This window comes from Tubulanus polymorphus, chromosome 6 (genome assembly GCF_964204645.1).
Source record: "Tubulanus polymorphus chromosome 6, tnTubPoly1.2, whole genome shotgun sequence".
NCBI classification, from domain to species: domain Eukaryota; kingdom Metazoa; phylum Nemertea; class Palaeonemertea; order Tubulaniformes; family Tubulanidae; genus Tubulanus; species Tubulanus polymorphus.
Window position 1 is genome coordinate 18394281 of NC_134030.1, and position 22208 is coordinate 18416488.

Below are 22208 nucleotides of genomic sequence, written 5' to 3' on the forward strand. Positions count from 1 at the left end.
TTTGTCGCCCGCGACAATTCATTATTTTGGTTTTGTCGCCCCGACAATTCTTTTTTTGGTTTTGTCGCCCGCGACAATTCATTATTTTGGTTTTGTCGACCGCGACAATTCAATATTTTGGTTTTGTCGCCCGCGACAATTCATTATTTTGGTTTTATCGCCCGCGACAATTCAATATTTTGGTTTTATCGCCCGCGATAATTCATTATTTTGGTTTTATCGCTCGCGACAATTCATTATTTTGGTTTTGTCGCCCGAGACAATTCATTATTTTAGTTTTTTATCGCCCACAAAAATTCATTATTTTGGTTTTATCGCCCGCAACAATTCATTATTTTGCTTTTGTCGCCCGCGACAATTCACCATTTTGGTTTTGTCGCCTGGACAATTCACCATTTCTGTTTTGTCGCCCGCGACAATTCATTATTTTGGTTTTGTCGCCCCGACAATTCTTTTTTTGGTTTTGTCGCCCGCGACAATTCATTAGTTTGGTTTTGTCGCCCACGACAATTCAATATTTTGGTTTTATCGCCCTCGACAATTCATTGCTTTGGTTTTATCTCCAGCGACAATTCATTATTTTGGTTTTGTCGCCCGCGACAATTCTTGTTTTTTGTTTTGACGCCCGCGACAATTCATTATTTTGGTTTTATACTTTGTATTTGTCGCCCGTGACAATTTTTTTTTTGGTTTTGTCGCCCGCAACAATTCAATATTTTGGTTTTGTCGCCCGCGACAATTCATTATTTTGGTTTTATCGCCCGCGACAATTCAATATTTTAGTTTTATCGCCCGCGATAATTCATTATTTTGGTTTTATCACCCGCGACAATTCAATATTTTTTTTTTATCGTCCGCGACAATTCATTATTTCGGTTATGTCGCTCGAGACAATTCATTATTTTGGTTTTATCGTCCGCGACAATTCAATATTTTGGTTTTGTCGCTCGAGACAATTCATTATTTTGGTTTTATCGCCCGCGACAATTCATTAGTTTGGTTTTGTCGCCCGCGACAATTCAATATTTTGGTTTTATCACCCGCGACAATTCATTAGTTTGGTTTTGTCGCCCGCGACAATTCTTTTTCAGTCCACTTGGGACTTTAGTCCCAGCGGGCTATTGTGTTCACTTTTCGTCCGTCCGTACGTCCGTCCATAGACGGAATCCAGTTTTTTTGGGAAGTTTAGAAGACGCTTCAAAGTCATTGGTTTTAGTATGTGGCCATCAGGGGGCGTTGAATAATACAATAACTTAGTATTGCTATATTATATTTGTACCAAGGCATATTTTGTTACCATGATCAATTGCAAAGTTGTAGTTCATGACATCGTCTATGATTGTGGTGAGTTTTTATGGACATTAGTTATTCCATATAGTCACCAGGGGGCGTTGAATAGTAGAAAAGCTTAGTTTTTCCTTATTAGATTGGTACCTAGGCATAGTTTGTTACCATGATCCATTGCAAAGTTGTAGATCATGACATCGTCTATGATTGTGGTGAGTTTTTAAGGACATTAGTTATTCCATATAGTGACCAGGGGGCGTTGAATAGTAGAATGGCCTAGTATTTCCTTATTAGATTGGTACCTAGGCATATTTTGTTACTATGATCAATTGCAAAGTTGTATTTCATGACATGTACTACGATTGTGGTGAGATAAATGAAGAAATCCCACACTTCGAATTTGAAATTATACTATCAAATTTATTATTACGAAACCACAACGTTTCGGCTGTTGACTAACAGCCATCATCATCATCATCATTCCACCTGATGATGGCTGTTAGTCAACAGCCGAAACGTTGTGGTTTCGTAATAATAAATTTGATAGTATAATTTCAAATTCGAAGTGTGGGATTTCTTCATTTATCTACAGTTTACACGGATTATAGTGTTTATTTGACAACTAACTGATTATGGTGAGTTTTAAGGTCATTGGGTTTTGCATATGGTCACCAGGGGCGTTGAATAGTAGAATAACTTAGTATTTCCATATTAAATTGGTAACGAGGCATATTTTGTTATCACAATCAATTACAAAATCATAGCTGCTCACATGTTCTATGCTTGTGGTGGGTTTCAAGGTCATTGGTTTTTGTATATGGAGGGCGTTATGTATTGAAATTGTTAGATTGTTGAGCATTTGAAACCACTTCCCAAGTGAGCATGGTGTCCCTGGACCCCTAGTTTGGTTTTGTCTCCCGCGACAATTCATTATTCTGGTTTTGTCGCACGCAACAATTCAATATTTTGTTTTTGTCGTCCGCGACAATTCATTATTTTGGTTTTATCGCCGCGACAATTCAATATTTTGGTTTTAACACCCGCGACAATTCATTATTGTGGTTTTATCGCCCGCGACAATTCATTATTTTTGTTTTGTCGCCCGTGACAATTCAATATTTTGGTTTTGTCACCCGCGACAATTCATAATTTTGGTTTTGTCCCCGTGGTTTTGTCGGAACATTAAGTTTTTTGGTCGAACAGTGTGTTTAGGTCGTTTTGGAAATTTACTCGGTCTGATATATTTTGGATTAGTGTGTATGTCATTTGTCAGGACATTAAACAGAAGACGACTTAGGATACTACCTTGCGTGACTCCACTAGTTAGACCGTCTCATTCCAAGATGAGGCGTTCCGTTGATTTCGGTTACAAGTTTCCGTTCAGAGATAACTGCTGAGCCATTTTAACGACCTATCATTGATACTGTTTCCTAATAGCCTTTTTAGTAATGGCTGATGTTGAGCCTTATCAAATGCTTTGTTGAAATCCACCGTTGAACAGGATTCTAAGACTGTGCAGAAAACCCGTTATCGCTGCTTTGCAGCTATATTTATTATTATTATTATATTCTTTTTCACACTGGATCTTACTGAAAGGATATAAACAACTGCAACTTACTTTCACTGTCGTTGAAACCATTCTGTATCACAAGTACTACGCTGCATTGACAAATACTGTACGTGATATTAATCAGAATTGCACTGTTTACTCACTGTGAGCCTCTAAACATCGAAATTTAAGCCCGATTCAAACAGTATCCATCTACGTAAGTGTATTGCCTACGTGTCATTCCCACAGCGCGTCAGTGCGTCTGTTTGTGTCAGTGTCCCTATAAGCAGTGATAGAGCGTGTGTACTAGATCTGTAGTTTTTTAGTATCTTTATAAATATGTGGCGCACTGAATGGGGTCAGTCTCGAGTGAACGCAACTGAGGAATTTGTGTGCCACATAGGCCTATACAAGCAATAGCATCCTTGCTGTAACTTCCCTGGATAGAGCTAATGAATGCAGCTACGGTATCTATACGCGAGAGCCTGGATGGCTATATTCTGTTAGCATTACAATATTCCTCGACGGATTTACTTGAAATTTTTGTGAGATGTACGGATCACAGGTACCTTGAGGTAAGTCGAAGGGATCTTTGATTGGGGTCCCCGTTCACCCACCAGGGGGCGTTTTACTTTTGAAAGTTCTGACATCGAAAAGTAACTGTGTGAGAAAAATTTTTGTCTTTGACTTTTCAGCTTCGGCCGAGCACGAAAGTTGTTCATAACAGCCTGGAGGCTAAAAAAGTGAATGGCACGCCCTATCTGCGATTAACCGTTTGGGCTCTACGGGCTCGAAAATGGGCCACCAAATTTTTCAAAGAGATTTTTGCTCCTAGCTCCTTAACCGGTGGAGATAGAATTGTGGTTGCAACGAGTGACCAATAGCCCTTGCGATGACGCTTGTATTGATGTATGGTATAACTAAGTAGCTCATATGGTTCGCCATTAGCGCCCCCCCCCCCTATAAGACGCTGGAATACGCATTTTCATCTATATCGACTAAGGGTATCAATGGATTTCTATAAAAATTGATACACATGTACCTGGTTACTAAACGAAACGAACCCCTTATATGATTAGTTCCCATTTTAACCACTAGGGGGCGTTAATTTTGAAAAATCGATTTCAGCATCCATTTTTCGCATTTAATGCGGTCTGTTTATTATGAAGATCACAAAACTTGGTATAAGTACAAAGACATGTGTAATATGCCATCCTGCATAATGAGTTCATACAGCTGCCACTAGGGGACCTTGAAAACAATGATTTTTTCTCCTAGGTCCTTAACCGTTGGCGATAGAATCGAGGTTGCAATGTGCGCGTAGTAGCCCTTGTGGGTCAACATATCCATGTCATAAGTTGACCCCTAGGTGGCACTCCTTTAAAAAGGGGAATGTTATGAACTGCTTTCGGTGAAATGTTTGCACGCACCCTTGTACGACATTGTATCCAGCAAGGCAGAAACCCGTTATCGCTGCTTTGCAGCTATATTTATTATTAGGGTTTTCTGTTATTTCACAGAAAACCCTATTGATATCCGCGTGATTATTAGGGTTTTCTGTTATTTCACAGAAAACCCTATTGATATCCGCGTGATTATTAGGGTTTTCTGTTATTTCACAGAAAACCCTATTGATATCCGCATGATTATTATTATTATTATTTTCTTCCACACTATTTTTACCAAAAGAACATAGGCTTTGTTACCTTACCGCTGTTTCATATACAATCCATATAATATCGTTCAGCTCACTGAGATCTACAAATAGCCCGCGTGTTTTTTCACGAATCATCGTTACAAAAGCGCTGTCGGGCCGTAAACATCGAAAATTTAGCCCCATTCAATGGGGCGACATGTTTTTCGAGTCGTCATCCCGAAATCAACCCGCAGGCCGACTGTCACTTCGATTATCAATTCAAGTATAAATGAACTAATTTATTGCCGCAGACTTCACATTCAGTCGCGGTCTTCAAACAGTGATTTTAACAATAGCCCATTTTCCTCATCAGATCATATTACCGATACACTGGAAATTTACTACTTTAGATGTTAAAAGCACTGTCGAGCCGTAAACATCGACGAATCGACGTGTGTTACTACATCGTCGTTCCGGGGATCAGCTGCGAGTTTCTCCTCATCATGAGAATCAAATCGAGTACAAATTAATTTATTACTACCAGTGATTTGGCTGCGGGTTTCAAGGAGTTAGTTTAACAATACCTATTTTTCTTTACCGAATTAACCGTGTATTTACTAAGATAAATCTTTAGTGTACCGGGGAATCGTAGGCCTAAACTAAACACGCCGAAGAGATATAGCGGAGAAAAGCTGTTATGTCGACGAGGTATCAAAATAAAAGAATATATTACTTTATTCGGCCGCGGGCTTCAACCTCTTGTCAATACCATCAATACTCTATATTTCCTACAGTACATACCGATCATTGTCAAATGCACAAGGTATTTACTAAATACAAGTATATAACACAATCCTTTCCGTATGCTGGACTCACACTTGACATTCGGAGTAAGCGTTCGCTGTGGGGGAAAGGGATTTTTCGCTGTGTCGCTTGAAGTGTTTATCGAGTTTGACGCGGCTTTAGGCCTACCGGTACTGAGCTTTACTGTATCAAACAAACACAGTATAATTGTTGCGTTTATTAACGGACTCATTGGATTGAACTTTAAACAAAATTTACGATATTTAGGTGGGTTGTTATTCAATAGGCCTACGACCAATCTGTCCGGATGTTAGGCCTACATAGGCTAGTAGCCTCTACTAGGTTAAGCGTTCGCTGTGGGGGAAAGGAGATCGTTCGCTGTGTCGCTTGAAGTGTTTATCGAGTTTTACGCGACCTTAAGGCTTTAGTATGGTGGCTGATAAGGGCCATGCGTAAAAAAACACGTAAATGCAAATGAGGGCGACATTATGACAAAACGACAAAACTAAAATAACGCGACAAAACAATAATTTTGGTTTTGTCGCCCGGGACAATTCATTATTTTGGTTTTATCGCCCGCGACAATTCATTATTTTGGTTTTATCGCCCGCGACAGTTCATTATTTTGGTTTTATCGCCCGCGACAATTTTTTTTTTGTCGCGGTTTTATCGCCTGCGACCATTCAATATTTTGGTTTTATCGCCCGCGACAATTCATTATTTTTGTTTTGTCGCACGTGACAATTCATTATTTTGGTTTTATCACCCGCGACAATTTTTTTTTTGTCGCGGTTTTATCGCCTGCGACACTTCAATATTTTGGTTTAATCGCCTGCGACAATTCAATATTTTGGTTTTATCACCAGCGACAATTCATTATTTTGGTTTTATCGCCCGCGACAATTCATTATTTTGGTTTTATCGCCCGCGACAATTCATTATTTTTGTTTTGTCGCACGTGACAATTCATTATTTTGGTTTTATCGCCCGCGACAATTTTTTTTTGTCGCGGTTTTATCGCCTGCGACACTTCAATATTTTGGTTTAATCGCCTGCGACAATTCAATATTTTGGTTTTATCACCAGCGACAATTCATTATTTTGGTTTTATCGCCCGCGACAATTCATTAGTTTCGTTTTATCGCCCGCGACAATTCATTTGTTTCGTTTTGTCGCCCGCGACAATTCAATGTTTTGGTTTTGTCCCACGCGACAATTCAATATTTTGGCTTTATCGCCTGCGACAATTCAATATTTTGGTTTTATCGCCAGCGACAATTCATTAGTTTGGTTTTGTCGCCCGCGACAATTCAATATTTTGGTTTTGTCGCCGGCGACAATTCAAGATTTTAGTTTTATCGCCCGCGACAATTCATTTTTTTGGTTTTGTCGCCCGTGACAATTCAATATTTTGGTTTTATCGCCAGCAACAAATGATTATTTTGGTTTTATCGCCCGCGACAATTAATTTTTTTGGTTTTGCCGCCCACTTTATTAGCTTTTGAATAATTAGGCCAATTAATAACGTAATAAAGACTTATGCTTTCGCCTATTTTGAAGTCGAATAATCTGATATAGTACGGAAGCGATAGAGGGCCTCGAGTTGTTGCGTTCAAACTCGACAAGTCGCCATATTTATGTCGATATATCGCGATATATCGCGTCAAGTCCACATGAATATGTCTTCATATCGTGACGTTTTCACAACAAATTTCGCTTTTTTGCTCATTTTCCACGGGACAAGCCGTCATTTGAAGACATGTCTAAATGTAAGATGAGGACGCTAGTAATATGACGACTGAGTTTCAAGTCGTCATGAATATGTCGACTTGTCGCGAGGAAAATGGTCGAGAAAACGAAATATGTCGTCAAAACGTCACGATATATCGACATATTCATGTCGACTTGACGCGATATATCGCGGTATGTTGACATAAATATGGCGACTTGTCGAGTTGGAACGCGACATCTCGAGGCCCCTTATCGCTTCTGTACATATAGTGTCGAATATTAAGGTCATTTTGGCAGATTCTTTTTTTTTTAAAGTGATATTAAAGCGATGATTCAAGTGATCCTACTTAATGAAAGATCTACGGAAGCGATAAAGGGCCTCGAGTTGTCGCGTTCCAACTCGACAAGTCGCCATATTTATGTCGATATATCGCATCAAGTCAACATAAATATGTTGACACATCGTGACGTTTTGACGAATTTAAACTCAGTCGTCATAGCACTGGCGTCCTCATCTTTCAGCAACGCCAGTCACATGGAGTCGTACGTGTTCTACTTTCTGCGACGCGACACGACTGTCACGACCAACCGACGCGCTCTTGCGACTGGCAGAAACTAGTCGCACACAATCGTATTGCAACCGACTTGCACTGAAACTTGCGATGCAATGCGAGGATCGCATCGTGTCACAAGACCAACGTACATCCGGCTTTAAGTTACTTCGGAGCACCAGAAATATCTTTTTTTTCGTTCAAAAGACCTTTCGCTTGAAAATTCTTTCGTCGGAACAAAATTTATTTCGTTCGAACCAATAATATTCTATACGATTGAACCAATTTGAAAAAATCGTAAGAACAAAGTTGAACAAACTTTTTTTTGTCCAAACGAAAGGTTTTTCGTTCGAACTATCGTTCAATTGAACAGAATCTTTTTTAATTTGAACAGAATTTTCTTGTCAGAACATTAAGTTTTTCGTTCGAACAAGTATATTGAAAAAGGTTCAATCGAACAGAATTGTTTTCATTCAAACATTCGTTCGAAAAAATTGTTTTCGCTCGACCAATTTTTTTTGCCGGGAAAATTTCATTTCAACAATAACATAGCTTTTTATTCGAACACATTTTTTGTCAGAATGAAGAAAATTTTTGGTTCAAGCAAAAAGCGTATTGTTCGATCAAACAGAAATATTTTCATTCGAACAAGATTTTCTTGTTGGAACATTAAGTTTTTTGGTCGAACAGCGTGTTAAGGTCGATTTGGAAATTTACTCGGTCTGGTATATGTTGGATTACTGTGTATGTCATTTGTCAGGACATTAAACAGAAGACAACTTAGGATACTACCTTGCGTGACTCCACTAGTTTGACCGACTTATTCCAAGATGAAGCGTTCCGTTGATTTCGGCTACAAGTTTTCGTTCAGAGATAACTGCTGAGCCATTTGGGCGACCTATCATTGATACTGTTTCCTAATAGCCTGTTTAGTAATGGCTGATGTTGTGCCTTATCAAATGCTTCGTCGAAATCCAACGTTGAACAGGATTCTAAGACTGTGCAGAAAACCCGTTATCGCTGCTTTGCAGCTATATTCATTATTATATTCTTTTTCACACTGGATCTTACTGAAAGCATATAAACTACTGCAACTTACTTTCACTGTCGGTGAATCCATTCTGTATCACAAGTACTACGCTGCATTGACAAATACTGCGTATAATATTAATCAGAATGCCACTGTTTACTCACTGTGAGCCTCTAAACATCGAAATTTAAGCCCGATTCAAACAGTATTCATCTACGTATGTGTATTGCCTGTGTGTCATTCCCACAGCACGTCAGTATGTGTGTTTGTGTCAGTGTCCCTATAAGCATTGATGGAGCTGGTGTACTAGATCTGTAGTTTTTTAGTATTTTTATCTCTTCTACTATTGTGGCGCACTGAATGAGGTCAGTCTCGAGTGAACGCAACTGAGGAATTTAGCCTTGTTTGTGTCGCCTATACAAACAATAGCATCCTGGCAGTATCTTCCCTGTATAGAGCTAATTAATGCAGCTATACGCGAGAGCCTGGATGGTTATATTCTGCTGGCATTACAATATTCCTTGACGGATTTACTTTTAACTTTCGTGAGATTTACGGAACACAGGTACCTTGAGGTAAGTCGAGGGGATTTTAGATCGGGGACCCCGTTCACCCACCAGGGGGTGTTTTACTTTTGAAAATTCTGACATCGAAATGTTACTGTGTGAGAAAAATTTTTCTCTGAGTTTTCAGCCTCGGCCGAGCACGAAAGTTGTTCATTACAGCCTGGAGGCTAAAAAAGTCAATGGCACGCCCTATCTCCGATTAACCGTTTGGGCTCTACGGGCTCGAAAATGGGCCCCCAAATTTTTCAAAGAGATTTTTGCTCCTAGCTCCTTAACCGTTGGATATAGAATCGTGGTTGCAACGAGTGATCAGTAGCCCTTGCGAAGACGCTTTTATTGATGCATGGTATAACTATGTAACTCATATGGTTCTCCAGTCGCGCCACCTATAAGACGCTGGAAAACGCGTTTTCATCTATATCGACTAAGGGTATCAATGGATTTCTATAAAAATTGATACACATGTACCTGGTTACAAAACGAAACGAACCCCTCATATGATTAGTTCCCATTTTAACCACTAGGGGGCGTAAATTTTGAAAAATCGATTTCAGCATCCATTTTTGCATTTAATGCGGTCTGTTTATTATGAAAATCACAAAACTTAGTATAAGTACAAAGACACGTGTGTAATATGCCATCCTGCATGATTAGTTCTTACAACTGCCACCAGGGGACTGTGAAAACAACGATTTTTGCTCCTTGGTCCTTAACCGTTGGCGATAGAATCGAGGTTGCAATGTGTGGTTAGTAGCCCTTTTCAAGATACTTGGATTCATGTATGGTTTAAGTAGGTAACTTATATGGTTCTCCAGGAGCGCCACCTACATTTTGCTGGAAATGCATTTTCATTGATAGCTACTAAGCGGATAAAGGGATCTCTATGAAAATTGATATACATGTACCTGGATATAAGTTACAACGAATCCCTAACATAATTAGTTCCTATTCTAACCACTAGGGAGCGTTAATGTTGAAAACTCATTCTAGCATCAGTTTTTTCGATTGTAATTCAGTAGTATGCTAACCGGCAAATTACCGGCCACTTGGGCATGGTAAAAGTACCGTATCTTCGTTATTATCGGTGTCATATCCCCTAACCTTGGTACATTAGAACTTTTCGCGTAGTATCCCATGTGAATCAACATAGCCATGTTATCAGCTGACCCCTAGGTGGCGCTCCTCATCCAGCAAGGCAGAAACCCGCTATCCCTGCTTTGCAGCTATATTTATTTTTTTTAACCCTTTTCCACACAGTTTTTGTTAAAAGTGTAAAGGCTTCCTTACCTTACCGCTGTCGCCGATACAATCCGTATGATATCCTTCAGCCCACTTCAATCTCCAGATACTGCATGAGAATTTTGATAAATCCTCGTTATAAAGGCACTGTCGAGCCGTAAACATCGGAAATTTGGCTCCGTTCAATTAGTAGCCATGTTGTGTTGTCTTTCCGAAATTTCTCTCTTCTTTATGAGGAAGAGCTATCGAATTATTCCCTCTCTTCTCCACAATCAATTTCAAAGTCAATTTTATGAATTTATTGCTCAGCGGGTCCGAGTCCAAGAGTTTACGAGTCCGGCGTTCGCGTGTCTGACAGGTTTACGGGCATTTGTTGGTAACCTCTTTAATATTTTTGATTTGTTGTTATTCGGGTTATTTCATTTAAGTATATTGCTGATCAGTTCATGTAACCAAAAGCGTCAATAAACAGATTTTGAATTGATCAAGTTTAAATCAAGGTCGTTGAGTCGCGGAGGGCTGCTAGAATTACGTTCGTCTCAGAGAGAAAACAAACGACAGAAAAGTATCAGGTGATTATCGATAGCCTACTACGGTACACACAGTTGACAAACAGTGTTAGGCCTGTGCCGGTTGGTGCGTACTGGGAATAAATATACTGGTTGGTCAGTTGGTTCGGTTGTGAAGTGTGGAAGCTAAGAAAGCCTACCGCGCACCGGTATTTATTTGTCTAAATAGGCCCATTATATAGTACCCAATAGCATTTTAAGTACGTAGTTGTTACCTGTACGTGACTGTACGGTGATCTCCACAGGTTAACCGTACGTGAGTTCCCGACTAACGCCGTACGTGAGTTCCTATAATCTGCAAACACGCATGCGTAAAAGAATAGAGTTTGGGTTAGGTGAGGCCAGGCTATTTGTAAATCAAATTTCATCTAACCTGCAGTTACGTTCTGTGGCACAGTGGGTAAATCACTGGACTACTACTGGATTTTTTTTTTTCATTTGGTTTCGAATCCCAATGTTGCATGTCTGAGCGTCAACGTACTCACATATGGCTAACCTGTAGTAATCGCCGTACAGTCACATACAGGTAACAACAGCGTTTTAAGTATTAAGTGATTGCGACACGCCTACCATGCCTATGTGCTACAAACACAACTTTTTCCCCTCTCGTCGGCCCTACAGTGATGTTACTAATAACTGGTGCCATTATAACATGGATAGGATTTGGTCAGGATTAGCCTAAAGTCTAATTCAGTCTATGTACTAATTCACTCGATAGGCCTATTTTTAGCCCACTTGGGACTTTAGTCCCAGCGGGCTATTGCGTTCACTTTTCGTCCGTCGTCCGTCCGTCTGTAGACGGAATCCAGTTATTTTGGGAAGTTTTGAAGACGCTTCAATGTAATGTCTTGATATTTGGGTTACACATGTATCTACCCTAGACACATCTTCAGCCCAAAAACTGGCCCTGTCAGAATCAAGATGGCCGACTGGCAGCCATTGTTGTTCGCCAAAATCAACACTTTTTACACATTTTTGAACTTTTTGAGGGAAATTTTGAAGACGCTTTGATCAATTACCTTGATCTTTTGGATGTATGTGAATCCCCCCAGGGCCCATCAGCATAACAAAAATTGGGTCGATCGGACACAAGATGGCCGTCCTATGACCTTTTTAGTGCCCAAAAATGTCAATTTTGGCCCGAATTCGGAGTGCTGTAGCTCCCTACTGGTTCGCCATTTCTCATTGCAATTTGTGATGGGTATTCTTTGAAAAGGGATGTGTTATACCAGAGAGAGGTATTTTTGATCAGCCAATTATGATATATTGTTGATATTTCAGCATATTTTCTTACCACAATCAATTGGAAAGTTGTAGCTCATGACATGGTTTATGATTGTGGTGAGTTTGAAGGTCATTGGTTTTTGTATATGGCCACCAGGGGGCGTTGAATAATACAATATCTTAGTATTTCTATATTATATTCGTATCAATGCATATTTTGTAACCACAATCAATTGCAAAGTTGTAGCTCATGACATCATCTATGATTGTGGCAAGTTTTAAGGCCAATAGTTATTCTATATGGTCACCAGGGGGCGTTGAATAGTAGAATAACTTAGTATTTCCTTATTATATTGGTACCTAGGCATATTTTGTTACCATGATCAATTACAAAGTTATAGTTCGTGACATGTTCTATGATTGTGGTGAGTTTCAAGGTCAGTGGGTTTTGAATATGGTCACCAGGGGGCGTTGAATATTAAAATTGTTAAATTGTTGAGCATTCGGAACCACTTCCCAAGTGGGCATGGTGTCCCTGGACCCCTAGTTAAAACAATACAGTGAAGTATTCACACGCAGAAAGGCCAATTGATTTGAGCCATGTGATTAAATTTGGCCAGGCCTTCTCTGACCTGCTGACATTAATAGTCAAACCTAGATCCAAAACGTTCATATGGTCACAGCTTGTATACCAGAAATCATTGTAGGCCTGTACATTTTGCTGTTCGTAGGTTTGGTATACCGATGTCTCCATTCTTGACTGATAAGTGTACGGTACAGCTGTACGCATTATACAATTGTTCCAATGGGAATAGAGCCTATTGATTGGGCTTATTATTTCCTGCTTTAGAATACTGAAATAAGCCTAATGTTCATTCAAATATCCAACATCGGTGAAAGTTTGATTACTGTATACATGTACTGTAGGTTTTCATGTATGAATATTTTGCAGTTCAAATGGGTATGATGCTGATTCCAATGTCAAACGCATGAAGTTAGATGGACAGTCAAAACCAAGATATCTCTCTTCGACCGATGTTGCACCATAGAAGATCTGATTCTTTCAACTCGAGCAAAGTGATTCAACACGATCGACATAACACTGGAATAGGTTTGCAGTAACTAAACGGTTCATTTCATTTAGTCCTATGTACTTTTTTAGCCAATTTGAATATTATTGTAATTGAAACTCTGGAACTGTTAACAAAAGACAAGTTAAAAAACACAAGTTATGCCTGATTCTCATGTTCAAATTTAATTCAAATTCAAATTTATTTTATAACATCATATTTACAAAGCATATCATTGGTTCATACAGTAATAAAAATTAGGAAAGAACAAATATTATTACAGAATTTTAAAAAAGGCAATGAATTTCTATAACTAAATGAACATTATTTTTCTAATAACTCAGAACAAGAGTGACTTTCCCGTTTATTAGGAAACACACGCAACTAGTGGAATAGGTTTGATTTACACACATGTTGCAGGTATCAATTGTTTATCACTATAGAATTTGTAATCCATAAAAGCCAAAATCAACATCAGCCGGAAACCCAGACCAGATCAATTCATAATTTATTGATTGAATCTACGCTACAATATATGTACGTGTATTTATTCAAATATTTCAATAAAAACATTAACTTCTTCAATATATTCTAAATCATAATACGTTCTTATCTGTAAATTCACTCAATCTATCGACTCAGCAGGTGCGAGATGAGTTCTCAATAGGACAGATCCATTTTTAAGCATGGTGATAATACAGTATCATGATGTTTGAATGCCAAAATAAATGCCTGGTCAAATAGATTAATATTTGTTGATTGTACGTCCGCGTATGTTCGGTTTCAAAGCTGAATCATATTTGACGTTTACACAGTGGTAGCATATTAGGTTCGAATCTGTCAATGCATTTTATTCTATGTATCGATATTTCAATTTACTACAATTTCGATCTTTCTGATTGGCTTTGCAGAAAACCCGTCATCGCTGCTTGGCAGCTATATTGTATATTTGATATTTCAGCACCTGATGGAGTTGTACTAGACAGTGTAAATGTATTACCGGGTACACGAATATTACGTATATTGTATATTTGAGCACCTGATGGAGTTGTACTGGACAGAGTGAATGTATTACCGGGTACAAGAATATTACGTATATTTTGTATTTGATATTTCAGCACCTGATGGAGTTGTACTGGACAGTGTAAATGTATTACCGGGTACACGAATATTACGTATATTGTATATTTGATATTTGAGCACCTGATGGAGTTGTACTGGACAGTGTGAATGTATTACCGGGTACAAGAATATTACGTATATTTTGTATTTGATATTTCAGCACCTGATGGAGTTGTACTGAACAGTGTGAATGTATTACCGGGTACAAATATGTTGCTGTCGCAGGAAGGTAAAACTGTCAGTATTACCTGTAAACAAAGCAATACTGCAGCGTCTGGTGTACACTTTCAGCTACAAGCTAGTGGAGCAGGAGAGACCTGGATTCCATTGCATCTTATCTCGTCTAAACCAGTGTGGAAAATTTTACCCGAGGCTGGAAAACAGTATAAATGTGTAGCCACTAATTCTGCCGGAACGAAAGAAAGTCAAATCTACAAATCAGATGTAATCAGTGAGTATGGCGGGAACTCGATTGTCCTCTGTAAATCAGTTGGTCATGTGACAATCTGTTTGTTCCTACAAAATGCACCAATGAACCTACTAATTGCGAAAGGAAAATATGTTGAAATAAATTACTGGATTGGCTGACAGTTTCTATACCAGTACCCTTCATATAGATAAATACATGACATACTGTCCATTGTTCCGCTCTCTATAAAAACTCTAAGGGTTAACTTAAATCTATCCCCACACTTATTCACTTGGACATAAATTAGTCAACCCTTATGGTGCATCTGATTTAAGATTAATCAAATAATGCTGGGGGAAAAAGGAAAACTTATCTGTGCTTTATTGTTTTGTACAATACCATGCCATGCCACCATGATGTACCATAATACCATACCATATCATATCATTATAGGTATACAGATAAATGAAAACCCGTGTAAGGTAGCTGAATTCCAATCACTAGCTTGTACTTGTGAAGCCACTAGTAAGATTGGTAACCCAAACATAGCAGTAAAATGGTATGCTGATGCATATACTGAAGGTGTAACGGAGTTTTATCCGATTCATAAACAAGGTGTAAATACCGCGGAGAAAGATGGAATTGTTAACAGGAATCAGATGGATTATAGAAACCTGATTGAGGCAACATTGATTCAATGTCAGTTGAGGAGATATAATGGTTTAATACTACCGAGACCACTTCAAAATCAAATACTACATCAAACTCGAATGGACGTTACGTGTAAGTTGTATGATATTTTCATCGAAGAATTTCCATTCGATATCAGAGTGAAATGCATGTTTCATTGTTTGTACTTATCGTTCGTCATTTATCTACTGTAACTTGAACATATAAAATTATATTGTTAACATTTAGAGATTTGGGAGTTACTTAGATAACTATTTATTTGCTTTTTCAAATCGAACCTTGTAGAAATGATTATACCTCAGGGTATGATTCAGGGACGGATTCACCCCTCTTAATATGGCATATCATATACGTACATAATTGAAAGGGAAAAAAGCTTACCAGAAAACACTAACTAATTTTTAGATATACAGAGAATAAGCTTATGAATTTAAATTTCTTATGCTATCATTTTAGTATTTTTCGTTTTTTTAGAAAACCTTGCCATTTTCAGGGGCGTGCGCCCCATCCCTCCTCTTGAATCGGCCCCGTACCTATTGGAACACCTTTGTATTACCGGGTACCAGAATATTACATATATTGTGTATTTGATATTCCAGCACCTGATGGAGTTGTACTGGACAGTGTGAATGTATTAACGGGTACAAGAATATTACGTATATTGTGTATTTGATATTTCAGCATCTGATGGAGTTGTACTGGACAGTGTGAATGTATTACCGGGTACAAGAATATTACGTATATTGTGTATTTGATATTTCAGCATCTGATGGAGTTGTACTGGACAGTGTGAATGTATTACCGGGTACAAGAATATTACATATATTGTGTATTTGATATTTCAGCACCTGATGCAGTTGTACTGAACAGTGTGAATGTATTACGGGGCACAAATATGTTACTGTCGCAGGAAGGTAAAACTGTTAGTATTACTTGTAAACAGAGCAGCTCTACAGTGACTGGTGTAGCATTCCAGGTACAAGTGAATAGTGGACCAGGAGGGACCTGGACTGCATTACCTACAGCATCAGCACCAGTGTGGGTTTTTAAACTGGAGGCTGGAAAACGGTATAAATGTGTAGCCAAGAATTCTGCTGGAACGAAAGAAAGTCAAATCTACAAATCAGATGTAATCAGTGAGTATTGGCGGGAACTCGATTGTCCTCCGTAAATCAGTTGGTCATGTGACAATCTATTTTTTCTACAAAATGCAACTGAACCTACTAATTCCGAAAGGAAAATATGTTGAAATAAATTACTGGATTGGCTGACAGTTTCTATACCAGTTCCCTTCATATAGATAAATAAATGACATGCTGTTCATTGTTCTGCTCTCTATAAAACTCAAATGCTTAACTAAAATATGGCCCCACACTTATTCACTGTGGACATAAATAAGTCAACCCTTATGGTGCATCTGATTTTAGATTTATCAAATAATGCTGAGGGGAAAAAGGAAAACTTATCTGTGCGTATGTGTTTCATTTCATATCATTCTCATCATAGGTATAAAGATAAATGAAAACCCGTGTAAACTGGCTGAATTCCAATCACTAGCTTGTACTTGTAAAGCCACTAGTAAGATTGGTAATCCAAACATAGCAGTAAAATGGTATGCTAACGGATTTACTAATGGTTCAACGGATTTCGACATGATGCATGATCAAGGTGTAAATACTCCAGTGAAAGATGGAGTTATCAACAGGAATCATATGCAGTTTAATTTCATGATTGACGCAACATCGATACAATGTAGTTTGTGGAGATATAATGGTTTAATACTACCGAGACCACTTCAAAATCAAATACTACATCAAACTAAAATGGACGTTACGTGTAAGTTGTTTGATATTTTCATCGGAGAATTGCCATTCTATATCAGAGTGAAATGCATGTTACATTGTTTGAACTTAATCGTTCGTTATTTATCTAATGTAATTTGAATATATGAAATTCTATTGTAAACATTTAGAGATTTGGGAGTTACTTGCATAACTATTTATTTGCTTTGTCAAATCCAACCTTCTAGAAAATGATTATACCTCAGGGTTTGATTCAGGGACGGATATACCCCTCTTAATATGGCATATCATATACGTATATAATATATATATATATATATATAGGGAAAAAAGCTTACCGGAAAACACTAACTAATTTTTAGATATACAGAGAATAAGCTTATGAATTTGAATTTCTTATGGTATCATTTTAATATTCTACATTTTCAAGTAAAATCTTGCCATTTTCAGGGGCGTGCGTCCCACTCTTCCTCTTCAATCGGCCCCGTACCTATTGGAACACCTTTGTATTACCGGGTACAAGAATATTACGCATATCGTGTATTTGATATTTCAGCACCTGATTGAGTTGTGCTGGACAGTGTGAATGTATTACCGGGTACAAGAATATTACGTATATTGAGTATTTGATATTTCAGCACCTGATGCAGTTGTACTGGACAGTGTGAATGTATTACCGGGTACAAGAATATTACGTATATCGTGTATTTGGTATTTCAGCACCTGATAATGTTGTACTGAACAGTGTTAATGTATTACCGGTTACAAGAATATTACGTATTATAACGCAGTCTCAAATGTTTTGTGACTTTCTCAAAATGTATCTAAAATTTTACTAATTTTTAGTTCATAAGTCCTCAAATATTCATAAATGAACAGTTAAAAGTTGTTGAAACATGTCGACTCTGCCGTTAAATCAACCTATTTACAGTCCGGAATGTGGGATAATGTCGGGCTTTAGAGAACACAATGCCCCCGAGGTCTTCACATTTACAGAAAAGATTACGTAAGTGATCCACGCGCAGCGCGCGATAGGCGCACAATAGAAATCTGAGCCGCTCGTTCTTTGAGTGTCACCAATTGACAGGACCGCTATTGTAAAAATTGACCTTGGGAGGAATATTCCTCCCAAGGTCAAACGAAGAGAATTTGACCTTCAGGTCTGATATTCAAAGTATCGACTTCGGGAGGAATGTTCCTCCGAATGTCAAACGATGATTTTTAGAAAGTTAAATAGCTGTAGTGCAGGTTCTAATGATGAGCCTAATAAAGTCTTCACATCGCAATCAGTTGCTAGAATGCATCTTCCTTTTTCTTTACTTGATCTTGAGTCTTTGACTAGTTAAATTTTTTTTTGATTGATTGACGCTGGGAGGTCTCGATCAAATTATATTGTTAATCAATTCAATTATTTTTCAACTGCAAATTCACACTTGATATTGATATTAATAATCAAATTTACTTATTTCATTATATAGCGCACTGCTGCAAATTGTAATCAGTGTGCTTTGCATGAGTATAAAATTAACACAAGCTGAAAAAATCGAAATGTAAATACGTAGATTATAAAAATCAAGTTAAAAGGTGTAGGGGCGAAGAGATCTGGCGAAAAAAAAAGACGGTAATGGGCGCAAAATGGACCCGTGCCAGATTGCCCGACCAAAAAAGACGGACCAGACCTGAGTCAAATTAAGCGTGTTAATTCAAACTGGTTCTGGAAGTCAGTCTCAGAACCAGTTTAGTGACTGTCACTTCGCTTTGTTTAAGTATGGACTCGTTTTAGATTCCATGGTTTAAGCATTGTTTAGTATCGAATGAATGGGTTTGAATTTGAATGTGAAATGAATTTGAACATGAAAATCGGCGCACTCTTTGGTGAGCCATGCGTAAAATTTAAGTCAGACCTGATTCGAGCCTATTTAGCCCCGACAAATCGTCTCTATAGCCGCGATCACACGTGCATTTTTGGCCCGGGCTAAATATGGCCCGTGTCAAATTTGGCCCGGAGCAACTGTTCACACGGGTGCCAAATGGGCCCGAGCCTGTTTGGCCCGGCCAAATTTGGCCCGACCAGAAACGTCGGACCAGGCCCGAGCCTAATTTTGGCACCTGACAAATGACTGCGTTTGAATTGCAACTAGCACCGGAAATGATCCGCTTCGCTTTGTCTGAGCATCGTTTAGTATCGAGTGAATGGTTTGCGTGTGAATGCGCTCTCTAATTAGGCACGGGCCAAATTTGGCCCGAGCCAAATCGTCTCCGTGTGATCGCGGCTTATGTGATCCCGGCTTACGTGGGTCACGAGTGATGAGAGAAATCTTTCCCTTTATGTTGCAAATTAGCCATTGTCCTAGTTTTATCTTCTGATTTGTACCCTGTATAGCGTTTATATTTCTGTTTGTACTCTTTCATAGAAATACGACAGATATCAAATGGGATCTTTGATTAAAGACACTGTAGACCGGTACACACCAATATGTCCATCCATCCGACCTACGAGCGATCATCTCATTAATGTGATAATTGCTCGTAAATCCGACAGCTACGTTTTACAACGAGAAATACATTAGATCAGATTCCTGTTAATGAAATCATTACTATTAAAAATATGTTATTAATTATGAATAAATTAAAAAAGAATGGCCTTTAGATATTGGATAGGGCGATTTTGAATTATTTTTGGGGAATTTTATCAAGAAGCTCAAACTCCCTAAGGCGATTAAATGTTTAAGGCAGATCTTTCCCGATTATGATCCCACCATATGAATTGCTCATGAAACTATTATGTATAAACACCTCACAATTAACGTAATGACTGAGTGACGTCCTGTTGCACAAGCTATATTACACCATGATAAAAAGCCTATTATAGTCGAGTTGGATTTCTCGATGTATAAATGCAGGGAGGGTCGGGAGCTTTATGTTCAATAACATTAGGTTCCTATAAATGTTTGCTCTATGGATTTCAAAATACAAGAAAGATCTACGTTGAACGTGATATCTGTTTTATTACTCGTGATATATCGGGGAATCTCTGCAATAAAATTTGACGATTTCGAAACTATTACAAAATGAGCAAATTGCGATTCTTAGTGATATTTGCTAACAGTATTGATTCTAGCGTATACGCGGATTTGTGTGATATATAATAAGTATCGTAGCGAATAATCAATGAGAAAAGTATCTACCGTAGCTAGATATGACAATTAAAAATCCCATATCCAGAATATCGCCCTCAGAATACCTTCATCCGTTCAAAAAAGATCCCCCTGGTAAAAATTCCCTATATAGAAATCTAAAAAATCTAAACCCTAGGTAAACATGGTAAACATACCCTGGGTAAAAATCCCCAAAGATTCAATAATCCCTACTTGGTGATTGTCAGGAACATTTCGAAGCACGATGTTTCTCCAATTTAATTCATTTGCAATGAGACTGTAATATGTTTGATGAAATCTTTAATGAAATCTTTCGTTGCGCTAAATTCTTAGGGACAAAATAAATTAATGAGAGTAATAAACTTTTATTGTAAGAATTAATATTCTTTTATTGTAAGAATTAATAAGAGTAATAAACTTTTTTTTGTAATATCTTTTAAGATTCGAACTGGTATATTTTTGAACTGCGGACTCTTGTTAACTTGTGATATATTTCAGCTGTGCGATGCCATGAATTATTAGAAATAATGTACTTTTGATATTAAATATTTTAGATTCAAGCTAGTGTAATATATTTGAAATGTTCGATGAACCGGGTACTTCTAAAGTACGAAACTACGAAATTAAGAAATGCTAAAGTACGAAACGAAATGGTCATTTTTTCGCGGGTCCTGCTAAAGTATAAAATGTAATACGAAACGAAAATTTTGTAATTTTTTGCGCTATAGCAGCGGATTCGTGGAGCTGGCTTAAACATGCGCACCCGGTCTAGTGTGGCAGGGTTCCGTGCCGCGACTGAGTTTAGCGATGCCATCAGGGAGAATGATCTGCGCATGCTCATATACAACTGGAAGGTAGCGATTAATAAATTACGGGTAAGAGAACGAAGTGTGCCTTAAAATATATCCTGCAGTGTTTCGGCTAAAAAATTGATACCTCGTTTCTCCTCTGCTGAGGAGCTTAAAAGTTGACCCGACCGGCCGCTAATCTACCCTGTACATTAATTTTTTCTGAGCTAAATGATCGATACTAGACAGGTTCAGATATGTCGGCCCGTGTCCAAGAACGGGATAATCCTATCGCGGTTACGAGCTCGGTGTCACGTGAAGCGCTTGCCTTTCCTTTCTGCTACAGTCAACCCCGCATAAGTCGTCATCGAATTAGTATCATCACATCTCTAGTATAATTATTTTGGTCCCGATTTTTTTCTTCTTTAAACCTTATAAAGTAATGCTTATAACTCGTACTTTATAAGTCGTATTTTCACGTAAGTCGTATCAATTATAAATTCCAAATCTTCTGGTTTCATTCAAAATACCTCGCGTAAGTTGTAGCCCGATATGCCGGCAACAGATAAATCAAAAATACGCTACAATATTGTCTGTGTTTAGACTGTTACAATGTAACTTTCTTGTGGTAGGGCACGATATATAGGACCTGCACGGTCAGCTCGGGATACGACTGGGCCGGGGACTAACCACGCTGGAACTTGAGAATCGTATATATCGTATTTTCACGGGTTATTCGCGGAATTCGTATAAAACCACTGTTATGTTAATAATTGATACATGTGGTCAGCAGTATCGCACTGTATCATTTATTTTCCATTATCAAAATGAAATAAACTAAGACCTTTACCCTGTCTGGATTTTGCAAGGGATGCGGATTCGAAAAGAAAATTCACGGCCGGAATTTTTTTCAAATTGCTCGTCACTACGCTGTTAAGCGGTAAAAAGATCGTCATGTAGTCCATGTGTAGGGCCTATCATTT

At 38.3% G+C, this 22208-nt stretch overlaps 1 protein-coding gene across 2 annotated transcripts in view; it reads left to right on the forward strand.

Moving 5' to 3' along the window:
• Positions 1–22208, forward strand: part of LOC141906641 (uncharacterized) — a 63429-nt gene that overhangs the window by 7804 nt on the left and 33417 nt on the right. For both annotated transcript variants that reach the window (XM_074795915.1, XM_074795914.1), the window contains exons 5-8: positions 14539–14829; positions 15241–15570; positions 16323–16613; positions 16984–17313. In XM_074795915.1, the coding sequence (XP_074652016.1) occupies positions 14539–14829; positions 15241–15570; positions 16323–16613; positions 16984–17313 (1242 nt within the window). The remainder of the gene's footprint in view (positions 1–14538; positions 14830–15240; positions 15571–16322; positions 16614–16983; positions 17314–22208) is intronic.